Raw genomic sequence first — 14,043 nt, 5'->3', positions numbered from 1 at the left:
GAATATAGGAGTTGTATACAGTATTGGGTTCATAAATACAGATACAGATGAAAATTAAACTCTTGGAGGTTTTCAAATATACTGACAAATTATTCAACAGAAATTAAATTCTGATGTACTATATTGCCTTTAGTTTGCAATGTAACTGACAGCTCCAGAAATTGACAATTTCATTGCAACAGTACCATTCATAGTATCACTAGTATAACTTAAATAGAGCTGTTAATGTTCAAGATTTAACAAATTAAAGATAAGAAATTTTATAATACAGATCAACATAACCAACCACATTTTCAAGCTATTAAGCAAAAAATTTTCCAAAGTGCTTCCAAAATCTTAAATAAAACATTCTGCAAGCAGACATTTAACTAGATCTTTTATGCCCTTGCTGTATTTCTGAAGTCACATTTATTTTAGTGGCATTGTGAAATAAAAGTAGAATTCAAATATCTTAAAATAGTTTCACATTGAACAGAAAACACATCTACAATTGAAGCATCACAGAGGATGCAAAGGATGATCAGACTTAAGAATTTATGGTAAGCTTTGCCAATGACTTCTGTCTCTATAGTCTTTTCCATATGGTAGTCTTTCTCCTACATGTCTTTACATCTTGCTTCTCTTTTGGTCACTGCATACAAACAGTTTTCCTTTTATCTTCTACTTAATCCAAATGGCAATGCAAGTAATGATAAACCAGATGCAGACTGTGTTAAATATCTGTGAGTAGAAAATTAGTGCAAGAAAATATGCACAAAAACAAAAGGAAAATATTATATCATGGTGTTCTTCATATAGGAACTATGAATCTTTGAGCCACACAATTCTATCTTCAAAATCAAACAGTATTTTCTTTGTTCTCACTGTGTAGATAATTTATAAATAAAACATTTCATTTTACTTGGCTAGTTAACGTTCCTAGAATATGATCCACCCTTTGATAAGCAATTTGAAAATGACTATTTATTTCACATGCATAGCTGGATGCCTTCATAATGACCATGGAGGACAGTGTAGATAAAAAAAAAAATATTGCTAAGACATTCTTTTTGCTGATATTCCCAATCTGCTACTCAGTACCCCACTGTATTTATCCACAGTCACTAACACTAATATTCAATCACTCTTACCAGATGGAGCAAGGAACCTCCTGAGGAAACAAGCATATGAGGGTCAGCACCATCCTTCAACAGCCGCAGCACTGAAATATCAAAGTGAAGAGGAACAAGAGTTAATGCAGCAATACAGCCAATTCCGAGCTGTTAATTGCCTGATTCTTCCCCATCTTCATTAACAGATTTAATAATATATGCAAACTGCTGAGATAACGTTTGCAAAACTATCATGTCAGCATCTCCCATCCCATCTATTTTAATGGCTAGGCCTGGAAGCAAAGAACCTTTGATAACAATGTTAAATATGAACAGTATCGAGGACTTCGCAAAAGGGCAGATGATGTGCATATTAACTCTGCACGTAGGAGAGGAGAGGACAGAGACCCTTACTGAAGGTCACAATCACCTTAGGAGCAAAATCACAGTCTATCGGTTTGATTTGATTTTGCAGAATTCCCATAAGACCTGTTGGCTTTTTCAGTAAATAATTGAAAATAGCATTCATAAGTTGTATCACTCAACATTAATCACCAAACCATAGCTAAATGATCTGATCTGCACTCAATTTAACCTTTACAGTACATTGTCAGATTACTGATGCAGAATAATTCTTAAAATGATATTCATAGTTCAACCTCACTCCCAGTTACATCTATCAGTCTCCCTTTTGAAATGAACACAGGCTTACAAATGCAAGCAGAAAAACAACCCTGCTTATCAGTGCCCAGTCAAGGATGAAAATTCAGCACTTTTTCCCAATGGTCATCACTGCCTTTATAACCTTTTCACTTGGAATTTAAGCACTGAATAACTCATGCCACCAGTGCTCATTCCTGGAGCAGAACAGAGCAGTCACACTGTAAGGCATCATCAGGGGAACTCACCCCTGCACTGCAGTCCTTTCTTCACTGAAGTGGTAAGAAAAATCCTTTTAAAAAGCCTCCAGCCAGGAAAGTAACTGCCAATAATGTACCAGGAATAGGAACAGAGCTCATTTTATCCCCATCATCTGGAAATCCTGGGTTTTATTCCTATTTAAGATTCCTGGACAGTTGTGCAAAGGCCCACAAAGCATTCTAAAGTTCTGGGTACCCCAAACCTCTGCACCACTGCAATTTCTGTCCTACGGGAAAGCCATCCGTTTGTCTCACGGCTGTTCCAGCTCCTAAGAATCAAGAAAATAATCACAGAATGGCTCAGGTAGGAAGGATGTTTAAAGATAATCTAGATACAATCCCTGCTGTGGGCAGGGTCGCCAACCACTAGATGAGGCTGCCCAGGACCCCATCCAAGCTGGCCTTCAGTGCCTCCAGAGATGGGGCTTCCTCAACCTCTCTGGACAACCTCTTCTAGTGCTTCACTACTCTCTGAGTAAAAAAAATTCCACCTAACATCTAAACTAAAATTTCCCTCTTTTAGTTTAAAGCCATTCCCCCTTGTCTGATCACTTTCCGTGTAAAAAGTTGGTTCCCCTCCTGCTTATAAGCTCCTTTCAAGTACTGGAAGGAAGGCTGCAATGAGGTCCCCTTAGAGCCTTCTCTTCTCCATATGACTATCCAAGGAATTTTTTATCCACCAAATAGTCCAGCTTTCAAAACTCACCTCTCTCCAGTTTAGAGATGTAGTGGGGGACCATGTCAAAGACCTTGATATAACATGCAAAATGTGCACCATCACCTCCTTACTCATGCATTTTGTCTATTTGCTTTATCTTGAGAATATCTTTTAATTCCTTTTTCACTGTACTAAATGTACTTACTGCATTCAAACATTCAGTTGACCTATTTGAAAAGCACCAGCTTTTTTCTCAGACACTGTAGATTTTTACAAGTAATGTCTTTTGAAAATGCTAAGTTATTTCTTATTTTGTGTCCTAGACATGCCACTTAAAAAGAAAATCTGGCTAAATGGTTGCAAGCCTGTAAAATTCATGTGAAAATTGGACTAAAAAAGGCTTGGCATTATCATCACTACCTGCTCCACACACAATAAACACAGTGGTATATAGTGAGCAAATATTTACATTGGTTATATAAATCCATTAAATCTTCTGCTCATGTTTAAGCTTTGAAAATCAAACATCAATCCAAGCCACTGTATAAATTCACAATTTATGAGTAGTTCCATGTACCTATTTCAGCTCACCCACGGTTTTGGTTTGGTTCATTTATACAACTCTGAAAGACTAGATGTTCTGGCAAATGCCACTTTGAAAGCTAATTACAATTAGAAGCTACTGTAGCCTCTAGTTTATCCTTTAGAAGCAGAAGTGGAACATCAAGTAACCTGAAATAAAACAACTGTCAAGCAAGACGAAAAGCACCAAAGGAGAGAGGGAAGGTGGAGAAATACATACATATTTTTATAACCTTGAGAAAAAAAATGGACGAAAGATAAAAACAATGCATTTCTTTCTGCCCTCAGGTCTGGAAATTCAATTCTAAAGTACACAAGTGTCCTCATCCAGACAGAGTCCATCAAAAATAAAAGCACATAACTAAGTTCCTCCCTTCTTTTAATATCTAAATTGCTGACCATATAAGGAGATGCTTCCTCCATCTCAGGTTTATGTCAGCTAAGACTTTCCCTACCTCCTTAAAAAGGTGTGCAACTGTATCATTTTCATGAGAATATTTTCAGCGTTTGTATGTTTCACCTTTTCTTTAGCAGGAAATAAAACACCGATTCTGCATCACAAAAGATTTCTTACAGCTCCAAAAGTAATTTCAATATGCCAATCTGGTCAGGATTTCATCTGAACAAGTTAACGTCTGAACAAGTTAATCCAGTCATTCTCCTTCCTCCATCCCTTATTTTCAGCAAGAAAAAAAAAAAAATCTACCCATTTCAGTCTCTCAGCCATTTTACTATTTTTGTGTAGCATTTTTTCTCAAGGAAAAAAAAAAAAAAACCAAGAAAATAATGGCAGTAAGATTTCTTGTTTGATCATTGAGATGAAATCACTCATTAAGAGTCTTGAAAACACCAAAATCCCTTTAAAGCTAATTCCCTCTAAGCAAAGACAGAGGATGAAGATCTTACCTGTTTGCTAGGAGCAGGACAAGAATGGAAAACTGCATTTCTAAAAACATTCCACAAAATTATCATCTGAAGCCTAAAATTGTAACTAACACAAAAAGCCCTTGGCCACTTGTGTACAAAAACATAAGAGAATTTATTGTCTCTTCCCTTCATCAAGCCTCCCAAAGTCTTAGTGCTTATAGAACAGTTATGCAGAAGGAAGGAACAACTTTCCAGATCCATTCAGTGACACTGCTTTTGAATGAAAAAAAATGACAGATCATTTCTAGATATGAAATTAAAATTCGTAACAATTAGTGTCTTCACCCTGCTTCCCCCTCCCCCCAGAAGAAATATGTACCAAGATTACATCACAAAGAAACAATACAAAACTGCAAGCTTGAAGTAGAATATTAATTAGGACCATAAGCAAATGAACAAGTCATACACAAAGAAACCAAAATAGATAAAAGCTCAACAGTTCTGTTCTTTGTCTGCATTATTTTTTCCTCATTACTGTGTGGTTTATTCAGTGCTTCGGGAAATTCACATCACAGAGACTACTTAGGAAGATACGCAAACTCTCAACTGGGCAAGAGTCTTTGCTCTGAATTGGGATTAAGTGAAACACTCCTTAGCATATAAAGGCAAGTAAGAAAATATTCCTCTTTTTTTTTGTTTAATTCTAACCTTCTTTGAAAAACATAATAAAAAGAAAACAATGAAAAGATCACAGAAGCAAAATTCCCCTCCCAACCAAGCAATTCACTATTCACTTAGGTCTTCCACTGAAGGCTATACCAGTCAACAGGAAAATCTTCACTTTTATGTTCAGCTTTTCATTTTGATAGAACTACTGCCAGTAATTTGGGGAAAAAATTCCCTAATGAGGACAAGAAGTCACACATAACTAACTATATTCTAGAAAAGCTGCATTTCCTTTAATTAGTGCAATTTCTAAGATGGTTTTCAAAGGATTTCTTTCAAAACTAGTTTGATGTATATTCTCTCATGGAAGAGAAATCTCCAGGAAAGAGAAGGGACTGAAAGTAGGCCTTGAGACAGGAAGCTGACTTCTATTTGAAAATAAAAATTGAGAATAACATTTTTAGTACATTCTCAAACTCCTCCTTTGCATGCTTAAAGAGATCCATCCATTCTTCTAACCTCTTTCAGATCTAACATGCAAAATGATCAGCAAGCTAAAGAAGAACTGATACGACCATTCACAAAACCATACTATCTAATAAAGGTTTTTAAAAAGCACTGAAGTGATGAAGTCGGTCTCACGTTACAATGTTAAGTAAATTATTCCATTGAACTGAATAGCTTTCCACAGTTCATTGACTGTATCTACTGAATTACAACTTTCTATGCAGCCCTACATTCCAGTAAAGCTAGCATGGCCATACCTGTTACCAGTCACAGGCTTTGTAATAGCCTTCCATGTAGGTCTAGGGCTGTAACTAATTTTATCTGGGCTTGCTTTGGCATTTTTTCAGCTTTTTTAGCTGCTACAGCAATTGTCTAATGACCAGTGACAATTAGCTAATGTTTTAGTTTGGTTTAAAGAACTAGGCAGTAAGTGTTAATAACTTTGTTATACATAGGAATAAATACTGCTTTTGCTGGGCTATAACTAGAAACATCTAGTACTAGCTATTATACTATGTAGAACCATCTGTAACCTTACATGTTAAAAAATAGCATCTTAGACCCTGCATAGGTGCACCGCTTAGAATTCTTGCCTTCTTCATTCCTCTCTAATATGCTTTCCTTATTCCAGTCACGTTGTACTTTCAGCTTGAACTGAAGATAATTATGAAGAACCTGTTAGACAACTCAGCTGCACATGAGATGTACAGATGAACACCAATCTCTGTTATGTTAGTCTTAATCAGAGCAGCAAATGAAATCAATTAAGATGTCATAAATTTTTAGTAAATGCCATCTTAGAACAATGCTTACTTTTCCCATGATGAGGTTAAAATGAAAATTCAAAATTCAAGAAGTGTTACGTGTGGATTTCATCATTCTTTTAATTTGTCTTGTTTTCCTAACAAACATATTTACAGTAGCAATACTTTCACTACATAACTAGTGAGACAGCTGATGCTTTCAAATCAAGTGGTCACAACACTTATTCAGAACAGTCATTCTCTTTAGTGTCCTTTTAAAACAACTCATTCATAATCCTACAGCTTTTTTCACCCTTGAAGTATTTCCAGAAGCATCTGTCAAATTTGTTTAAACCTCATCTTACTTCTCATTTTCTGAAGAACTCCTGGAACTCAATCCCTGCACTGGAGCTCAACTGAAGCATTGAATTAAAAAAAAAAAAAAAAAAGGAAAAATACACTGCATTTGGACAACTAAGTGCTATGCCATTCACAGAATGCATTAACGAAGGGAGGAAAAAGACATTTTCCACAGAAGTTGAATTTGAGAACCTTAGTTTTCTATACCCAAACCGTGTTGTCCACTGTTTGAACACAGCACTGATGAGGATGAGGCCACTGCTTTCATTCTACCTAGCAGAGCTCCCGTAGTTCATATTTTTTCTTCAGGCAGACAGGAAATCTGATGGTCCCAAAGCAATAGGGTCATTGATTCCTTGCTGAACGTAAGGATATGAATTGTCAGGCTTATTTGATATCATTCTCTTTAAAAGAAGAAAATCAAACCACCAATGAAACAGATTCTCAGAGGTAGTCCTACATCCTCATTGTCACAGCTTTAAGGTTAGACCTGGATCAAAACAGATGCTAGTTTTCTCCCGTGCTCTCTTAGTGGAGAAATCAATCAGATCCCAAGCCTGGGTGTGGCTCAGGGCCTCAGACACTTCTCTGGGGGTGAAACCTCAAGCAGCAGGGAGAAGCACGTGACAGGATAGCTCATCCCACTGAGACCCACAGCCTCAACCACTGCACATCCTTATCTAGGCATTCAGCATTCCTAGCAGCTTCCTAGTGATACAAATCATTCAAGGTCAAGGGAACAGCCATCCTGTTATCTGAGGTACCCTGAACCAGAAAATCCCATAAAAAATAATTGTTATGTCTCTACGCCCCACAATCACTAATTCTAACTCAAATGAGAACAATGATTCCCTTTGTGGGGCAGATATTTCTGTTGCTATACAGACATTGCCAGAATAGTTCATGAGTTTAGGCTCCACCATTATTCAACAAGTGCTAAACAGAACATTTCTTCAAGCAAATTCCACCTTTTCTGTTTCATTTTATGTATGCAAAATTGTATGCAGTTCTTGCCTCCACTGGAAAATATTTAAAACCAGAAATCAGTTGGCTTATATGTACAAGCACAGTAATTACAAATTAATCTCCTCACAAAAAAGTGATTACGGGCAGCAGTCAAATAAGATATGCCAAAAGTTAAGTGATGGTATGGCAGGTAAAACACCTTTGTTTTTAAGACTCTACAAAGACAGATATTCGCGTGGAAGAGCACTTTCGACTACGATTGATTCAGAGGAACAGTATTTAAAAAACAGTGGATCACATTACCTAACATTTATATTTAATATATTCCTCTATTTTTCTTGTAGGATATTTATTTTCTTTCTTTTTTCACTTCACAATATTCAGTTCCTACCTGCCTTATAGTTACAGTTTCAAATAGAATTGCTCATGCCTAGACTGAAACGAAAAAACAGTGACCACTGTAATTTAGAGAAGACTGAAGGAGCCAGTTCTAGCCAACTCAACAGTCAGTTTTATACCCCAAAGATATTTCTGCAAGGAGCACACCTCAAGGCTCTATGCAGTGGTGGTCATCCCTTGTTGTTGCCTCTGTTTTTTAATCAGCTTTTCCAGAGCTATTGCTCTGGCCATGTCAAAAGAGAAAAATGCTGCGGTAAGGTCTCACTGGTTTATAAAGCTGTGATTTTACCTCAGTGCAACTAAAACTTCTGTAAATAACCTCACAAAATAACACATGCATAGCTAAAAATATTGCTTCTATCATCATAGCTGATAGTACTGCAGGGTTTGCCAGCACAGCTATTTCCTGGGCCAGATTAGCTATGTCATCAAGGGCTGGTAGCATGGACCTGACTAAATTCTGAATTTTTGTTAGTGAGGTGTAGAGATACACCCAGCTGTACTCTCAAATGTTTGTAGAACTGAATAAATTTCAGAGCCTTACAATATTTTACAGTATGTTAAATTTATTTCAGAGTATTCAAGTCTCCAGTTCTATAGTTATTATATACAACGTGCTAAAACACACATCAGCAAAATAACTCATTCTGTGGGCAGTAGACTAATTTGAAAACAATTGCCATCCCATGTTTTTCCCTAATGTACCACTGGAAGTTGAAGAATTTGCATACACCACTATTTTTTTCTGCTGAATAGACTGTACGCTGCCTCTATTTTATCATGTCTGTTAATCCTATACCAGATTTACTTAATTGCCATAAATCAAATTACCCTTGACTTGAATTCCATATAAAGTGAGACTCACTCCCTCTTTTAACTCTCACACCATGCACAGCAAGTCTATGCCAGCTGGTTTACAAGCAGTGTAAGCAAGTCATTAGGACTCCTATTAGAGATCTTCAAGGATAACAGGCTATTATCCTGCTTAGCAGCTGCTAAATGGTACTAATTACCAGCTGTAGACCACTGGCTGTTAGATTCTGTATGTATATAGTGTTATTCCCAGGGCGTGCACAAGGAAGCAAACTTCAACCAGAACAAACCAGAGGTATTAGTTAACTATACATTAATCCAAAACAGTCATGCATGTGACATACGAGTGGCCAGAATTGTCTGATTCCAGGAATATCTCACCACTTGGCATACTTTCCTCAGGCATCCCTTTTCACAGGACATAATCTGTGACAGCATATACATCATCGAAAAGCAAATTGCTTCACTCTTATTTATGCTTTCTTTCATGCACTCCTTTGACCTTGGGTAGCAGTGGCACATGTCCATCTGCCATGAGCTGGTATGGGGAGATAAGTCAGCTGAAGGCTAACCTTATGAAAGGCAGCTTCCATCTGATTCAGTGTCCCAAACAGGTTCAAGATGAGCATGAAGGAGAAGCACAAAAGGACAGGACAGTAGCAGAGGACACAAAGGAAAGTAACTAATGACAACCTCAATTTAGCTTAATTTTAAACTGTTAGAAACATACTTTTCAAATGTCATTTGGTATCATACGCATCCTTAGCTACTGTCAAAATTATGCCACAGTAGCTCCAAGTGTCTTGCATATTCTATTGTTTTTCTTTGCATCAGCACATCAGCAATAGGGAGGTGAATCAGTTCAACTGACACTGAACATAACTGTTGATTTTGCTCTCTCTTGGATCAGCTTGCTGAATTACCTTCTTCTGCAGCCACAATTGTCTGACACAAAGAACATGCAGCAAGAGTTGTGGTAGGAATGGGATAAAAAAAAAAAGAATGAAAATTTTTGAATCAGAAAATATAAACATTGGCATAACATAGAGGCATACCAGTGTAAATAAGCACTTTATTATATAACTTGATTCATTGCTCACATATGCAATGAACTCCAAGAAGTACCCTCCTACTGGTATAACAGCACCTCTGTGGGAACGAGCAGTACCATTTCAATTCAAACAGTGACTAGAATGATACAATTATTTTTTTTTTAATGCGAATCATGACAAATCAAAAGCCACTACAGGGTGTGATCAATATAATATTTCCCCAGACTGTCAATATACAGACAACTATAACTGAAGGTATTTACATTAGCAAAAAATACACAACGGATGAATTTTAAAAAACATTTTAAGTGTTCCAACTAAGGAACACTGTGCATTGTATTTTGGCAGGTATCACTATGCGAAGGAGTTATTCTCAATCATCTAAATTCAATCTACATTTTTCTTTGATTTCATTTATACTTATCTTGCTGAATTACCAACTCTAACCCGTTCCTTCCCAAATTCCTAAATCTTGCATATACCTTGAAGATGAATATGGCTACAATCCACTTCCCCTGAAAATCATGTGTGTTCCAATGCAATCATGAAGTAGGAGTCCAAAATCACTGTGTGCTGTGATTAATATTTGTCATTACCATTTGGGTAATGGTAAATTCAGGTTTCTACTCACATATCCTATCCATCAGCCTAATTTTTGTTTATTTTTTTATTCCTCTCCAAGCTTCTCACTCTCTCTCTGATCATTTTCAGTGATAGAATGTCAATTCAGGAAGATGTGACTATGTCTAAAATCAATTACTGCACTCGAAAATCAGTACTATGCTCCTTACTGCTACGTATATATTATATCCAGTTTGAACAACAACATGTTGAACTCCATACAGTTGTCATGACCCTGAGAGCCTACTTGTCTCTGCTTAACCCCAGGGCTCCCCAGCCTTGCCTAGGACCTGGACCCAATGACAGCCCCAAGGCCATCAGCCCTGCCTCAATGAGGCCTCAGCAGTGCTGGACTCCAGCTCTACAAAGCCCTGTCATTCCCAGCCATGGGATCCAACAAACTGGGCCCAGCCGTGGCCCAACACCCCAGTCTTGGCCTATCCCTATCCCCAAAGCACCCCAGTGCCTGAGGCAGGGCTGCCCCCCAGAGCACCCAGCTGCACTGCTCCCAACTGGGGCAGTGGGGTGAGCACTTGGTGACAGGCCCTGCCTCATCACCCCAGACAACTCCCACCATGTACCCAGTGCTCCAGCTCGCATAGACATGCTGGCCCTCATGGTTCCCTTACAGCATTTCCATATATTTAATTAAATTCAAACAAACTACCACCTCCAGAAGGATTTTCAATCTCATCCACAGCCGACAACAAACTTCCATAAGTTTCACAGAAGCAGAATCACACCTCTGCTCCTCCACTCTTATACTTTCAAAGTCCACATAATCACATTTTTCTGAGCTTTTCTAAATCTTTTTTAAAATCCTACTTTGTTATCTTTATTCTCCGCATATGTCATTTTTAGCTCATTACTGTTTGTATGCTATGAAACATTTTCTGGTCGAGGTAGAATTTCCTCTATGGCAAATTTCATCTTATTAACATACTTTAGTCTACTGATACCGGTACCACCTTTTAGACATCGCAGAGATGGTGAAGAGTTGTGAAAAGCTTTGGAGAGCACTGTTGTACCTATATACAAAGTCAATCCTTCCTCACAGTATTTCTAGACTCTTAAAATGGAGAGAAGTTGAATGTTGATGCATATATGCCTACTACTTTTATTTTTCAGTATCAGCATTCAACCACAGCCCTTTACAATTTGTCAATAACAACTGAGAATATCATGCAACTTCTTTGTAGTTTTTCTCTACCTCCTCTCAATATGTTTCTTTCCTAATATAACGTATGAGATGTGCAAAGCCTAATGACTCTTTGCACAAATGGACAGCATGAGGCATCTCTGATGTCCTGTCAGACATGTAAATTTGATGCAACATATGATGTAATGAGTTATATCATCATGACCATTTGTACCTATAGGAGTCTTAGGGAAGGCCTTGAAACCAAAACCAGTGAAATGACCATCCCATGCAGAAATACAGTGAAGTTCAGATGGCAATTACTAAAAAGTATGTTATGACAGCTGCTGCCTTCTCATAGAATGTCTCTTTAGCAGATTACAAAAGAGAGCAGCAATTCCAAATTCATATAGATGCTTCCTGCTTTAAAACTACAGGTCATATTTTACATATTCTTAATGAACAAATGTGGGTCCAGAAAAAAGCTACCACTACATGCCAGCAGTGGCAGCGATTTCTAAAATCTGGAGCCGAGAATCTACCTCAATGATTTAATGCTGCAGCTGTTGTGTTTGGCTTTTGAATCTGAATGTAATCAGAACCCTAAACAGTGCATGGTGTGCGAAATTATCCCCTGCAATCATTTCATTGTTTCCCATGTAAAATCACAGTTCAAGGTTACATACGTACTACAGTGTAATAGGGAGTCATTGGTAAGGAACAAGGTAAGGAAGCAGCATGTAAACTCGGGCTGACTACCTGAATTCTAACTTTAACTGTTTACATATGCTTTAAATCCTTATTTAAGGCGGGACACTTAGAAATATTGTCCATTTCACCTTAACTACTCACCTTCCTACCTCCATTCTCAGATGCAATTCTCACAGAAACAAAAGCCAAATTACCCATTCCCTTACATTCACTGATTGTACTCTTACAAGCTTCAGTTCCTCCACCATAATAACCTGTTACTATGATGACTGCAAATAACAATAATCAAGAAAAATCAGCTGTCTATTCATTATGCCATATAAGCTCTTTATTCATTTCCTCCTCATAGCTATAGAGCTTGTTCATCATCAAACTGAAGTGAAAAAAATTTTAACAGTTAAAGTCTTGCACACCAAGTTAAAATATCTCTGTGCACCGAGAAAAAAGAATCCTCTGTATGTCAGTGTGTGTATATATATATGTGTGTGTGTGTATATACATACACACACACAAACACACACTTACATATACTGTTTATTATTTCAGTCACCTTGCTATACTCACATTTCTATTGTGGATGAAAATCCATTTGGTGCTGTACTGTTAAACCTGGCACTACCTATAATATATTTTGACCACAAAAAGTACTGCAATTCAGAAAGCAAAGAGCTGAGTAACAGAAAAAGCCTGTAAAGACAAAACTTTATAGACAAAACTTAGCGATTTCTTTTTCCTGCATTAAATGGTTCTGGTTATATTCATTTAAGATCTACCTTTGGAGCTTCTCAAGCAAGTTACTCCACTTATAGCTATTCTAATCCCCCAAAATCTCCAAACAAATTGCACCTGAGCTGCTTCTCACTACATTCATTTGCCTGGTTGCCTGCTCTCATTCTCAGAAAGCAGCTGAGAGGTAAATCAGGCATTCTCATTTAGATACTCAAAAAGCATTTGACAATGTTCTTAGATCATGGTTCGACTGTTCACAGGTTGCGCTGTGGAGTTAGGAATTGGACCCAACCATCTTCATAGATTCTTACCAAGTCAGGATATTCTCTGATTCTAAAACATTCAAACAAATGCTCTTCTCAAATCTAACACTTAACATGAAAATGATAAACTGAAGCCTATAGTAAGATCTTTTCCCACACTTACACTTAAGTATTCCTCCAGTGTAACAACATAAGTCTATAGTCAGCTGAAAAAGCCTTCTAGAATTGAAAAATTGATGGATAATATTTTTTAAGGAAGTTTTTAAAAAGTGCTGGGGTTTTTTTGTTTCGTTCATTTTTGGTTTAAAAAAAAAAAACAAAACACAAAACCTGTATTATTGCCTTAAAGTTTTGTTGCTGTTTCTGTTTTTAATAATTCTCTATTGAATTTTGTAACTTTGCATCTTAATTTCTATTACCTTAAGGTGCTTCTTCTTAATATAAGAGCTACTGAAAGATAAACACAGAAAACTTTCCCCATCAAACTTAAACATTATTGGAAATCAATCTGAAGCACGACAAACACATTTAAAAAGAAATCAACAGCAAATTGCATGGAAAAAGCTTCTGCCTAGTCACAGCAATCTTTAATCACTGTGACTTCTAACAATACATGGAATGTGGATGCCGCTGATTTGTGGCTCTGCATACATTTTCCCACTGCATAATTCTGTAAAATCAACTCTAGACCCCCTTTGAAATAATTAGGAAAAATGCCAGATGCTCATTTGTTGTTTGTTAGTGGCTTAACAATCATTTCTTGGCATCACAGTGAATTTGTGAGTGATTAACCTTGGGGTTTCTTGCTTCATTTGGGTGCCAGAGCATGCCAGAGTAGAAAACTTATTATTATGTGGAAGAAAGATGTTGTGGAGAAAAACACCAACATGAAAAATATATATGAACTTGGCAGGCTTAAGCCAAAGTAAGCACAGATAGGTGTTTATAAACGTTATT

General features: G+C 37.2%; 1 protein-coding gene across 2 annotated transcripts in view; it reads right to left on the bottom strand.

The window, feature by feature from the left end:
* The window catches only part of MYO16 (myosin XVI), a 355,874-nt gene that overhangs the window by 237,505 nt on the left and 104,326 nt on the right, over positions 1-14,043 (bottom strand). For both annotated transcript variants that reach the window (XM_031613784.2, XM_090128652.1), the window contains exon 3: positions 1,131-1,201. In XM_031613784.2, the coding sequence (XP_031469644.2) occupies positions 1,131-1,201 (71 nt within the window). The remainder of the gene's footprint in view (positions 1-1,130; positions 1,202-14,043) is intronic.

Source organism: Phasianus colchicus, chromosome 1 (genome assembly GCF_987193195.1).
Source record: "Phasianus colchicus chromosome 1, bPhaCol1.hap1.1, whole genome shotgun sequence".
Classification (NCBI taxonomy): Eukaryota; Metazoa; Chordata; class Aves; order Galliformes; family Phasianidae; genus Phasianus; species Phasianus colchicus.
The sequence above is the reverse complement of the archived record's forward strand: the minus strand, read 5'-3'. Positions and strand labels throughout refer to the sequence as shown.